The 13,903-nt window shown below is 40.1% G+C and overlaps 1 protein-coding gene across 2 annotated transcripts; it reads left to right on the top strand.

Moving 5' to 3' along the window:
- Nucleotides 1-277: 277 nt before the first annotated feature.
- MFAP3L (microfibril associated protein 3 like) lies at nucleotides 278-12,792 on the top strand. Of its 2 annotated transcripts, none has more exons than XM_032224350.1 (3): nucleotides 278-541; nucleotides 7,481-7,873; nucleotides 11,851-12,792. In XM_032224350.1, exons 2-3 carry the CDS (start codon nucleotides 7,603-7,605, stop codon nucleotides 12,714-12,716), a joined length of 1,137 nt encoding a protein of 378 aa, XP_032080241.1. In that variant the 5' UTR covers nucleotides 278-541; nucleotides 7,481-7,602; the 3' UTR covers nucleotides 12,717-12,792. The 2 variants fall into 2 exon arrangements, with proteins under 2 accessions (XP_032080241.1, XP_032080242.1); XM_032224351.1 differs by having other exon boundaries at nucleotides 11,854-12,792.
- Nucleotides 12,793-13,903: the final 1,111 nt, after the last annotated feature.

A 13,903-nucleotide genomic window follows, 5' to 3' on the forward strand; every position in this document is an offset into this window, starting at 1 on the left:
GACCCTATACAGGTACATTTTAAAATGCCTATATCTTATCTTATGATCCATCTAGTAATAGCGCGGCGCTGCATATTAGATGCCCTCTCCTCTGCGCCCTATCGGAGGGGGGAAGAAAATTCCCCAGGGGTTAAGCCTCCCCCGCCTTCTTCACTCCCGTATCTAAACACTGATGTGACCTTCGTTGGGTACGAAAAAAAAGAAGCAAAGGACAACTCACGAGCAGTTCCACAGCAGCCTGGCTCAACAGCGAGCATGCTCAGTGCCTCTCTGACCTACTTGTGCAAGCGGAGTCCGGGGAGCTCAGGCTGCAGCTTTGCTGGGAGCGCGCGGAAGAAAGCGCAAGCCAGCAGGGACTGCGGCGGCAGCGGCAGAAACGCGAGTAAAGGGGTGCAACACCCCGAGGTCCCCGGGAAAGCAAAGTCCTCCTGCACCTGCTGGGGCTGCAAAAGCCTGGAAATAGCTTCCAAATTTGCCTAAGCGGCAGCTCTAAGGAAAACTGTGGACAAGAAGACTCAACGGCCAACGAAGCTGCCTCTCGGTAAACATTTCTGTCCGGTTTATCTCCATCCCTACTAGGAATCGCCGAGCGCCCTGGCATTGGGCAATGCAGACAAGGCGCCCCACGCTAGGAGGAGGGGTTCAAGACAGTCAGGAGGGAGAAAGAGAGCCTTCGCCTCTTTTCCAACTATCCCTGATAGATTCGACCAGCAAAGGTAGTGGTGGGTGGCAACAAGAGAGGTATAAAGGGCGATATTGCAGAGAAAGGTAGCGATGGCTCTTTGGTGGCTTCTTGTGTAGCAACTTCTGCGGGCGCAGCGCCCAAATCCATGGCTTGTGTTAAAGAAGAACTGAGGCGGTTTGCGCGGTTGGAATTTGGTCAGCGTTTAAACCATTAGGCATAAGTTATCTATTATTTTCCTTTTGTTCTGCCCACTTTCCTAGAGCGAAATTTGGCTGGCCTCATCTGACTCTTGACTAGACTTGTGAGGCATTTTGCTTTCAGAGACTTAATGAGAATGGAAAATGAGAAGAAAAATATCCGGGGCTGGCATAGGAATTGATACTTCTGTGAAAAGATTATAAGACAAGAACCCTGTTAGTCTGTAGGAAAGGGCTGCAGAGGATGGGCAAAATATTGTCTCCTTAATCTTAGCCATATACTGTGTCTAAAGAAAACTTGTTTCCCATCCAGAAAGCTTGAGGAGAGGAGGTACTTGCTTCCATCTATTGCAGAGCTACAATTCCCCAAAATCTGAAATAGTTTGTGAATGTTAGGAGTTGTAGTTCAACAACATCTGAAGTGCAAGAGATTCTATGTGGCTGTTTTAGGATAATAAAATGCCAATAGAAGTTCAGGATTGAACTTGGGGTCCTTGCCTCTCTCTTGGTTTTGTAGTTTTCTTGCAGACCTTTCATTACCAAACTAGGTAACGTCATCAGAGCTAGAGGGATTACGATTCAGAGATCACCAAGAACCCCACAATATTAAAAGTAGAATGCAATGGGACTCTGAAGACAGGCAGATCAGCAACTGAGAGACTGCTTTAGATTGGACTTCTTTTCTATTGATAGACATGGGAAAGGAGGGAGCGTCTCAACTTCTGCTGACCCACTCTGGCTCTGACGCTTTCCAGAAGAGCAAAGCTTTAGATTGCCTTGTCTTTGCTACTTGTTGTTTTGGGAAAGGGTCTCCAGTTTAACAGTCCTAGAGCTTACAGAAACAGGGCCATGGGGTGATATCTATGCTGGAATTAAATACATGGAAAAAATAATAGCAAGTGTATTTGAACTGGTGTCAGTGTTTTCACTTGGGAAAAAAACTGAATAAATATGATAACTAGTATTGAGGTTGACCAGGTATCCACACTTATTGAGACCATGGCAAATTCATTTGATTAAGTGCAGGTAATCATTGACTTACCACCACGATTGGGATCAGAATTTCTTTTGATAAGCACGGCAGTTAAGTGAGTCATGCCTCATTTTATGACCTTTTTCTCATGATCGTTAAGCAAATCTCTGTAGTTGTTAAATGAATGATGTGGTCATTAAGTGAATTCCCCCATTAAATGATTTTACTTGTCTAAACCAGCTGGGAAGGTCACAAATGGGGATCATTTGTGGTGACCCTGGGATGCTGCAATTGTTGTAAATACACACCCATTAGCAAGTACCCAAATTTTGATCATGTGATTGTGGAGATGGTGCTATAGCCATAAGTGTGAGGAATGTTTGTATGTTACTTTTTTCAATGCCATTATAACTTTGAACGGTCGCTAAATGAATGATTGTAAGTTGAGGACTACCTGTATGGAAGAAAAATAAGTGCAAATAAGGCCAGCCACACATCTCTCAGTATCAAGTATGAAAGCGTACCTAAAAGCACATTATGCTTCACAGTTTTGCTCTTTGTTTTACCACTGTACATTTGCCCTGGAACAATTGGTTGCCAAAAACTGTAGGTGGCTAAAACTTGTTTCACAACTAAAAGAGACAGCTGGGATTCTTAGCATAATTTAGTAAGAGCAGAATGTCATCCGCCTGACTACGCTCAGTTGGTTGTATATTTATTTTGAGATGATTAATCAATTTTCATTCTTTTTTTAAAAAAGATTTTTATTAACAAACATGTAAAATACACACACACAAAAGTTAGACGTACACAGGGGTGGGTTTCAACCGGTTCGCGGCGGTCCCTGCGAACCGGTTGGTCGGCGAACCCGGAAGTAAGTAACTTCCGGGAACGGCGAAGGGCGCACCCGCCCGCCCTCCTTACCCGGTTTTGATGAGTTCTGCGCTTCCACGCATGCGCAGGATGCATACAGCGCCTGCGCGATCCTCCAGGAGCAGCTGGAGCATCGCACAGATGCTAGTATGCATGCGTGCACCGCGCGGGTGCACGAGGATGCCGCCGGCCCCGTTTCAACCGAACCGGTTGGAACGGGGCGAGAAACCCACCCCTGGATGCACACCACATTTATACAATACAGTACGAACAGGAACTTCCTGTTTTTTATAATAGCAATCATCAATCAATACCGCTCACCTTATATTATTTCCCCTTCTATTGTATTTCATTTGGATTTCACCATTTTTAACTCTCTTATTTTACTCATAACTATTATTTTTGAGTTTTGTTATATTCTTTCATTGATTTTTGTTTCTTTCCTCCATCCACCTATACCATGTATCCCATATCTGGTAGAATTCTGATTCTTCCTTTCCCTGGATTTCTTTAGTTAGTTTATCCATTTCGGCATAATCCATAATCTTTCTTATTATTTCATCTTTGCTTGAGGTTAATTTGTTTTTCCATTTCTGGGCAAAGGCAATCCTTGCCGCCGTAATTATATGTAGTATTAAATACTGGATTTTATTTTTGTATTTCACAGACATAATTCCTAATTAAAAAAAAACTATAAGAATTTCCATACTTATATTTGCCTTACCTCATAAACATTGTGCCTTGGATCCTTCTCAGGAAGTTTCTCCGCACATGCTGCTTCTTCTCCTTGCACCTGTTTCTCCTAAATAGGAGAATAATTGCTCCTGAGATTATGGGACTGGACTAGGATAGGAGAGTTGTTTAGGAAAGGGAAACAAAGCTTAATATCCATGAAATTTCCTAAATTAACTTATCTTAGAAACCAAGCTGTCATAATAAATAATTGTAATGTAAATAAGAGTAAAATGACATCTAAAGGGGGAAGCATTAATGTAATACACAGTAAAGTTCTCAAAATGTATTTTTTTTAAAATGGGATTTGATGATAAGCCTCAAAGCAGGGTTCTGGAGCAAAATTATTTAAGGAAAGAGTTTCAGAAAAGAGAAACAACTGTACAGTTCTATACATGGAAAATTGATTTAGGGTATTTCCCATCCTTTTGTTCCTGGTGTTTTATTTAAACTGGACTTTCAAAGTTTGAACCTGGGAACTTAAACTTTCCTACAGGTAAAAGTTGTGGGTGCTCCATCACTGGAGGTTTTAAAGAAGAGATTGGACAGCCATTTGTCTGGAATGATATAGGGTCTCCCCCTTTTATAGGGGGTTGGACTAGAAGACTTTCAAGGTCACTTCCGATTCTGTTATCTAAAGGTTGGGAAAAGCTGTTCCAGTTACTATGTCTTATCAAATTTAATATTGGAAAATGCTCAAATGATTAAAAAACATAAAATAGCATAATTTCTCTCCAATACTTTAGTGGCAAAACACATACAGAGATTCCATTATGCCACCTAAACCTCTGCAGAACCCTCAGAATGGTCTGCCTAGCATGCCAAGGAGATACTTAAGAATAGCATTATATTATATTAAAGAGTATAAAGAGCGCCCTAACCAGAATTAGAGAAAAAAGGCTTCCATGCTGAGTGTGGCTTGCTTGGAGAAAGAAGTGAGCTTTGACTGATCTTTGTGTAGAAATGAAGCATTGAAAACAGATGAAGCAAAAAGCTGGGGGTGGGGAGAACGGGGAAGAAGATAGGAAGTATTCTATTAATAGGGCTGATTTTCCCCTACTTTCTGTACAATAAGAAGGATTTAAGTGCTTTGATTATTCTATATGTATGTGTGACTCAGACACTGCTGCTGAGAAGAAAAAGCTGCACTCACAATCATCATAGTCTTGGGTATTCCTGTGAGTTAAACAAATATCTAATAAAGAGATACAGCTGTTTCCAGCTTTGTACACTAAACCTGGAAATGTGGTTTGCTTGTCATTGTAACTAAGCATGAGTGTGAATAAATCCAGATGATTCATGCAGTTATAGTATTGACAGAACTTATAAGACATTTATAAAAAAAAAGTATAACAAATCAGTTAAATTGGCATAAAATAAGGTTTTAGTCAAATAAAATTGAAACGAAAACATTTCACTTTTCTTACATACAGTTGTTCCTGTTTAACACAAATTTCATAAACAACCCTTTTTCAAAGATCTCCCTATACAGATATTTAACAGATTAACAGAGTTGGAAGAGACCTTATAGGTCAAATTTCTCCACATGCTCCAGGTTTTCTGGTTGTCTGACATCTTAACAAAACAACATATTATACTATGATTTTTATTTCTAAGACTGCCTCTGACTCCCAATAAACGCCATAAATCCAGTGCTTTATTTGGAAGTATCTCACCTGTCCAGAACAGTACAGAACCAGATGGAGCAGATGATAGACTATTCTGGATCATCCATATTGAATTAAAAAATGTCCATCAGCATTAAAGGACAGAGAAGCAATATAGGTTGTCCTCGATTTACAACCACAATTGAGCCCAAAATGTCTGTTGCTAAGTCAGACATTTTTTAGGTAAATTTTGCCCCATTTTATGATCTGTCTTGCCATATTTGTTAAGTGACTCACCTCAGTTGTTAATTTAGTAACAGGGTTCTTAAGTGAATCTGGTTTCCTTGTTGATTTTCTTTGTCAGAAGGTTGCAAAAGGAGATTACATAACCCCAGGACCAGAGGTGGGTTGCTCCCAGTACACACCAGTACGGGCGTACCATTAGCGGAAATTGGCCAGACGTTTGCGGACTGGTAGCAGAAGCAGCCTGGCCATGCCCCTGTACCAGTACGGTCCCCTGGCCTGCCTCCATTTGCTCCCCCCGCCAGCCTGGTCGCAGCTCACTTGCTCTCTCATCCTGCCCACCCACTTCCCTTGCCCGTCCAACTGGTAGCAGTGGCAGCGGCAGCGGCGCCAGTCATGGCTGAGAGCTTTCTTTGCCAGCCAGCTGCCGAAAAGTTCTCCCTTTTAAAAGCCTCCAGTGATGGAGCATTAGGATCCAAACCACACTTTAACCAACCAACCAACTGGGGCTTAGTTTGGAACCAGAAGAAGAAAGAACCAGTGAATGGCTGCGCCCAGGCGGGAGGGATGTTGGGAGGGCTGTGGGGGTAGGAGTTTGAAGGTCTCTGAGTGAGTGCTGGGCAAACAGGTTACGTTTGTGGACTGGTAGCAGCAGCAGCAGCCTGGCCATGCTCCTGTACCAGTACAGACCCCTGGCCTGCCTCCACTCGCTCCCCCCGCCAGCCCCTGGGATGTTCAGCAGCCCACGTGCTGCTGCCATGTGACTGCTCTGGGGGTGCGCAGCGTCCGGCTGGAGCGGTGGGGCTGCCCCAGAAGGTCTCCACCAACCAGGAATGATTGCCAGGAGAAAGCCAACTGCAGCCGGCAATTGAACGCAAAGGAGCAGCTGTCCAACAGAGCCGGGAGGATCACAAGGTCGGTGGGGGGCAGGGAGGTTGCACGGACAAATTTTCACCAACTGGAACAGATGTGTGTGTGTATGTAAGAGAGGGTGGGAGACAGAGAGAAGGAAGGAAGGAAGGAAGGAAGGGAGGAGAGAGAAAGAAAGAAAGAAAGAAAGAAAGAAAGAAAGAAAACATTTTGAAACCCACTACTGCCCAGGACACTGCAATTGTCATAAATATGAGTCAGTTGCCAAGCTTCTGGATTTTGATCACATGACCATGGGGATGCTGCAATCATTATAAGTGTGAAAAACTGTCATAAGTCACTTTTTTCTGTGCCTTTATAACTTTGAATGGTCACTAAAGAACTATTGTAAATTGAGGACAGTTCAAGGAAAGAAATACTATTAAGGTCATCTAAACAGGCCATTGGATTTTCTAGCCAATAAAACCTGCCAACTGAGATCTCTTTAACTGGCAATGACACACACCAAACCAGGGATATTTTATATGCAAAGCAGGACTTTAACTTTGAATTAATGTTCCCTGCCCTATTCTCTCATATGCCTTCACTGAGAATTATGCTGACTAACAAGCCACTTACTCTTACTTTTAAACAACAGATGTGGGGTGAGTTCTTTTTGTATGATTGTCAACTGCAAACTATGTAAGGATACTCTTTGAAATATATGCAATATTTAACTCATTTCCAATGGAAAGTGCTTTGTTTAAATAGATGTTTGCTAAAATGTTGTCCAAATAAAAAACCATGTAAAGATTCTATTTGAAATACATGCTAAACCCTTAGTTACATTGTGTCATGTATACAAAATGTTTATCTTCATATTATATGTATATTATTGCTTTTTTTTCATCTTGCATAACCTGAGGCATTTTTAGAGATGCATTTTGAGATAAATAGATTTGTTAAGAACATTAATTCCTGTTACATTAATCCTTATTCCTATACGATAATAGTGATATGAACTCAACCCCCCCCCAAAAAATACATTTTTGTTTTGCTTATATATCAGAAACAGTTTCTGATATTTTTTTAACTTAAAATCACTGAACAAAACAGTGTTTTTATGTCATTGAAATTATATCAAACAATACACAAAAAGCAAAAACAAAATATCAGGAGTTGTGATAGCAGTAACATTGAAGTTAAACTTTTGAAACAATGACTTCTGAGATAGATTATTAGTTTAAATCAAAATTGTTTTAACTACTTCTGCTAAATCTATTTGTATTTTTTTATTGCTATAACTTGTTTTATTTTGCAGGTCTAGATTTTGTTTGCTTTTGAAATTTGATGGATCAAATTTGATGGGCTACTGCAACCTGGTATGTTTCCCAGTTCCAGGTCCACTAACTCTAATTGGCAGATATATTTGAACAGGCGAACATGTTCAAGAGCCACCTTTTTATGTACTACTGGACCATCTTTCATGTTTTCAATTTATTAGCAGTATGGACAACTGCTGAAGATGTCATTAATAGCACTTTAAATCACACAGACCTGCTGGCAGGATCTGTACCTATGGTAATCTACAGTCTTGACCATATTATAGTCAAGGAAGGTTATAGTGCCTTGATTGACTGCAACGTTCAAGGTTATCCAGAACCAGAGTACAAGTGGTACAGCTCAAATGGCCATTTGGTGAAAGAAGATGGAGGTACAGTTTTCAGATGTTTTTCTATGCATCCTATGCAAACATACTGTCTTCATGTTATATTGTCTTAAAAGCACCAACGGTTGTAAATTTGTTTTTCTCTATTTACTCAAGATAAATGAGTAAAAGGTAAATAAATGCAAAGTATTAATTATACTTGATAGATTGAGGCAACTACCAATTCTACCCAGCAGAAAGATTCTTTTCCTAAACTTAATGTGGATATTTTACAGAATGCTGATGGAGCTGAGAAACTTGTATCTATAACTACATGTAAGATATGTATATGTTCATTAACCATTTATAGTCATAAATCATAAATCTACATACCACGAGTGACTTATACCACACCACACTTGTCAACTCACTCAGATTAGGGCCAGTCTTTAATCCCAATCATGTTGATTCTGGCTATTGCTGTTACTTCTCTTGCTTTTTTTAAAAAAAATTCATCTGTGATGTCATGATTAGTAACAGAGTTTAACTTCCTAATGCACACCACATCTTCAGAAACATCATTTTTTGTTAAGGGAAGAATTATAGCCATCCTACCTATTGCAGTGTTGATCCTGATTATTCTACCCATATTCCATTGCACTTGGAAAGAGGACATGTGGAAGAAGAACATTGTTGTAGATTCCTGCTCATGGACTCATGGGAAGTAGCTGGCAGGATTAATAGCACACGATTTGCTGTAACTGCTATATCCATTTCTTCAAAAGTCAAACAAGGAACTATCTGGAATTTGGAAAATCAGATATTACAAAAAAGCATATGAGCTTTTGAGTGCTTTGCTTCAGTTGGAATGCTACTGCTGGATTCTTCAGAACATCCCAAATCTAGATAATTTGCTGGGATGGTTTGCTTTAAGCATCAGTATACATCAAGTGGGAGTAATGGTGAGAAATCATGCCTATCACAAGACAATATGAATTGGAGATTATCTTTGGTTGTATGGATATGTATGGAGTGTTAGCATTCCGAGTAACGCATCCACCAAAAGCAGAACTCCAAAGCAGGTAGATTCTTCAAAGAACAGCTTTATTGGCTACATCATATCACACCACTAGTGAAAACCAATTCTAAAAGTTCCCATGGTTTTTCCCTTAACTTAAAAGAACAATTAATTCCCTCCCCAGATGTCCCGGTCACATTGTCCAATGGCAGACTGCTTGGTCACTCCACTCTTCCTTCAACTGCCATCTGCTGGGATGACCTTGGTTCCCACAAGAAAACTTTTTGTTTTGACTGGTAGCCAGTCTAACTACTCCCCCGCCCCCTCATAGCAACTATGAAGCAGCAAAACATGGCTTCAGCCAGGTTCGCTTCAGAGTTGACAGGAAGATTTTTTTGTGAAAATGACACCCCCCCCCCCCACTGAAGCAAATGTTCTTTGCCCACTATCCTTTCTTAGATTGGCAGAAAATTATTCCAGCATGCATTTAACTGGACTGAATGCCATTTCCTGTTTAGCCTCTGTGGTATGTCTTCTGAGTCACATTCAGTGATCATGCCCCAAATATGCAAGGTATGTTAATAAAACAATTGTTTGATTTCCCCAGTTCAACCCCTTCCCCTGCCTGGGGAGATGCAGAAATATGGTTCTCAACAGGCGGGCCGCCTTTCCTTACTATTTTGCCAAACATACAGAAGGGCCTTTTTCCAAGCTATTTCTTCCCTTCCTTGAAATGTTTATCAAGGCAAGGAGAAACCAAAGATGCAAATTTCATCCAAGACTTTGAATGATAATAAAACATTGATCAGCAGTTCAGCCTTGTTTTGACAATGGAATTGGCATTCTTTTTCAAAATTCCAGTTCTGATACTCTAAACCAAAACAAGCCAGAAAAACAACTGAACAGTCAAGCTAGTGAGCTGCATGTCTTCAAAATCAGGATTGCAGGGTTTTGAGAAAACCGGTTCTCCTGTGTACAGAGTTGTGCCTCTGTCTCTATTAGCTATTCTGCAGGCTTCGGGGAACTGCAGGTATGGGAGCAATTGGCATCTGTATCCAGTATTTCTTCAGCCAAAGAAAGAGCCAGACCCAGGGAGAGGACACACATGTACAGCTTAAAAGGGTTAACCTTAAGTGTACAATGCATTAGAGCAGTGTTTCTCAACCTTGGCAACTTGAAGATGTCTGGACCTCAACTCCCAGAATTCCCCAGCCAGCATTCACAGCCCTTGAAGAGCATTCGGAGACTTCAGCTTGTCCAGAATGCAGCTGCGCGAGCGATCGTGGGTGCACCTCGGTTCACCCACGTAACACCTATCCTCCGCGAGCTGCACTGGCTGCCTATTGGTCTTCGGATACGCTTCAAGGCGCTAGTCGTCACTTATAAAGTCCTTCATGGTATTGGACCTGGGTACTTGAGAGACCGCCTGCTGCCAATTACCTCCAATAGACCGATCAGATCCCACAGATTAGGCCTCCTCCGAATTCCATCCGCTGGCCAATGCCAACTGGCGACTACCCGGAGGAGAGCCTTCTCTGTGGCTGCTCCGACCCTCTGGAACGAGCTCCCCGTGGAGATTCGAACCCTCACCACCCTCCAGGCCTTCCGCAAAGCCCTTAAAACCTGGCTGTTCCGACAGGCCTGGGGCTAAAGAGCTTTTGCCCCCCCCCCCAAATGGTATGGTTGTTGTGTGCTTTTAAATTGTATATTGTTCTGTTTGTCTTTTTTATCCCTTATCTGTATCCCCTTCCCTGACTTGGATTGTGAGCTGCCCTGAGTCCCCTTCGGGGAAAAGGGTGGCATATAAATGCAATAAGTTCAATTCAATTCAATTCAAGTTGCCAAGGTTGAGAAACACTGCATTAGAGTCTGCTGTGGACAAAAGAGGCTGCAAAGTCACCCAGTTTTAGGTACTTGAAACTACCATGTGTGTCTGCTAGCTTAAAGTGGGAAACACTATTTGGCTATTTGTTCATGGGCTTAAGGTGAGGTACAGGCAACCTCAATAAATGTAGCAAAATAAAATGGTTGCAGGACATATTCGTATTTGAGTTAGTTACAAGTGAGGAAAAGCAGAAAGACTGGCCTTCTTGTTTAGGCATGCCCCTCAATTGCTTTTCTGATATAGTTCTCCTAGCCCAGTTCTCTTTGGCCTTGGAAGTTTTCAACAAGTATACAAGCTAAATAGTATATAAAAATAGAAAAGCTTCATCCAGAAAGTTAAATATGTGACATATGCAGCCAAAACTAGGAAAGATTCTAATCTAAAATTATGAAGAGCTGCTGTCAGAGGTGTGATCAATACATAACAAAATGGACGAATAGTGAGATAATCCCTTGGGTACTCCAAGCATTAGAAATAAAATTCCGAGGTTTACTTGTGTCAGGTAGCTATGACAATCAAAATAGACAATAGGGGTTTAGGCAACTAAGTAATCTGACCTGTTATACTAGAAGGAAATCTCTTGCTTAAACATTAAATAGCTCATTCCTCATAACTCTTCCGTCTTGTTATGCCTGTATTGTAACAAAATAAATTTAAGCATCTTTTGAAATATATGTGCAATAAAATACTGATTTAATTGGACAAGTCCAGAAATACATCAAAGTTCTTTTTACATGTCCTTCATTTATAGGAACAGATTACTTTTTTGCTTATATACAAATCATTTGCAATCTCTTGCCTACACAAAAGTAACCATAATATTTCTTGGGATTATATTAGTTTAAAATCATCGGAAATGTGTGCAAGATAATTACAGAATGATTTAAGGGATAATTTTGCTTGGGAACATACACAGTTTTACAATCTAGCGATATCATAGGGCATTCTATGGCAATCTTGGACAAGCAGATCTAATTAATAGCCAAGACTTCAAGTTCCTTAACAGCAGTTATTCCAGAATATTGTAGATGCATTTAAGATGTCTTTGAATCAATTACTTGAATGTATTGTGATATTTCCTAAATGATGATGAGAAAAAATATGGATACATTTTACTAATTAATTCTGGCTTCTTTCCAGCAGGAAAATGGATTCTCAATAGTGGGCAACTAAATATTACCAGTGTGTTATTTGAAGATCGAGGAAAATACACATGTGTTGCTGCTAACATCTATGGCAAAGTGAATAATACTGTCACCCTGAGGGTTGTATTTACCGCTGGAGACATGGGGATCTACTACATGATTGTATGTCTTGTAGCATTTACCATTGTTTTGATCTTAAATATTACTAGACTCTGCATGATGAGTAGCCACTTGAAAAAGACTGAGAAAGCGATCAATGATTTTTTTCGGACAGAAGGAGCTGAAAAACTTCAAAAAGCTTTTGAGATTGCTAAGCGCATCCCGATAATCACCTCAGCAAAAACTCTTGAGCTTGCCAAAGTAACCCAGTTTAAGACAATGGAGTTTGCCCGCTACATTGAGGAACTAGCTAGAAGTGTTCCCCTACCCCCTCTTATAATGAATTGTAGGACTATCATGGAAGAAATCGTGGACGTAGTCAGATTAGAGGAACAAGGCCATAAATTTGTAAGGCAATCAGCCGTGGGGCAAGGGATCATGGACCCTGATGAAATGTACGTGGTTTCCAGTCCCCTAAAGCGTAGTGATTCTCTTGCCGCTGATTCAGATGCATCTTCTTTGCATGAACCACCACTCAAGATTGCTATAAAAGTCTCAGTTCATCAGTTAACTAAGAAGGACTCTATTGATCACCTCACACACGATAGTATAGATTTAGAAATCAAAGAAGAGAAAGAAGTTGCTCAGGTACAGACGGAACCTAGTGACCTGGGCTTGGAACCTTCAACTGAACTCAGCTCAACTGAGACAATTGTGGGAAGTGGCAAGGACACATGTACTATTTATGAAACCCATTTATGATCATCTATCAGCAAATGTGTACTGATAAAAATAGTATAAAATGAAGTGGCAGAGTTGATAAGCCTTATTTGAACACCATAATAACAAAAACATCTCTATGGATTTCTTGATACATTCTTCCTCATTATATACTGTGCAGTATATTTAGCTGGGACACCTGATATAATTTCTATGACACTAATATTTAATTACTTTTTTGATCCAGGGAAATTTTAATTAACATTGTTTTAGCTCACAAAACACCTCAGAACGAGGGAGGGGTACACACAACAAAAAAAAAATTGTACTTCAATGTTTTAATGATTGACAAATGACATATTTGTGTTTTTTTTCAAAGAAAAATAAAAAAGTTCTGAGAAAAAAAAAACACCTCAGAACGTGGATTAGGATTCTGCTGCTTGCAAGAACATCTAGAAATTGTGTTTATCACTTAGAAATAAGATCTTAAAATTCTCACTCAGAACATTCAATTTCAGAGCAGAGATGTTGAAGTCAGGGGAGCTCTTGGTAACATCTGTATTAGCAATATACTATAATACCTAATGCTATATTACATAAACCCCAAAAAATCTGTATTTTTCATTTTGTTCTATCAATTACACCTTTGTGTACTTTCCTAAATTCAAATATTGAACATGAAAAACATTTTTGTAGCCAAACTAAAGCATTGCCCTACATTTAATTCATCTGATAGTTTATATTTAAAACAGTATATCTTTGGTTTTTTAAAATTTAATAGAAGAAAGTAATGATTTTCTTCACAAACTGGATAATTGGCTACTTTCTTTCGCAAGACAATAACTGGTCTCTAGGCAGAAAGTCTCAAGATAGTTACCCATTATCCCAATTACAAGCACAAAACGTGAGTCACCAAAACTCTACATCACTGAGTTGAAGGCCTGCCTACAAGCAAAGATAGGAAAGAAAAAGAATTAAAGCACATCAAGGAAGCCCTCAGAACCTGTGGCTATCCCAAGTAGGCCTTCATCAAATCTCAAAAAAGACCCTACAGGAGCTCCTTTATAACAGACAATTAAGAGAACAGTAAACGAAGCAACATTGTCATTGCATACATTTCAGAAATATCGGAAAAGCTCAGGAGGATCTTCAACCAACACAACATACACTTCAAATGCAAAAATACTCTAAGGCAGAAGTTTGTCTACCCCCAAGGATAAAACACCCAA

This window comes from Thamnophis elegans, chromosome 9 (genome assembly GCF_009769535.1).
Source record: "Thamnophis elegans isolate rThaEle1 chromosome 9, rThaEle1.pri, whole genome shotgun sequence".
In the NCBI taxonomy this organism is placed as follows: domain Eukaryota; kingdom Metazoa; phylum Chordata; class Lepidosauria; order Squamata; family Colubridae; genus Thamnophis; species Thamnophis elegans.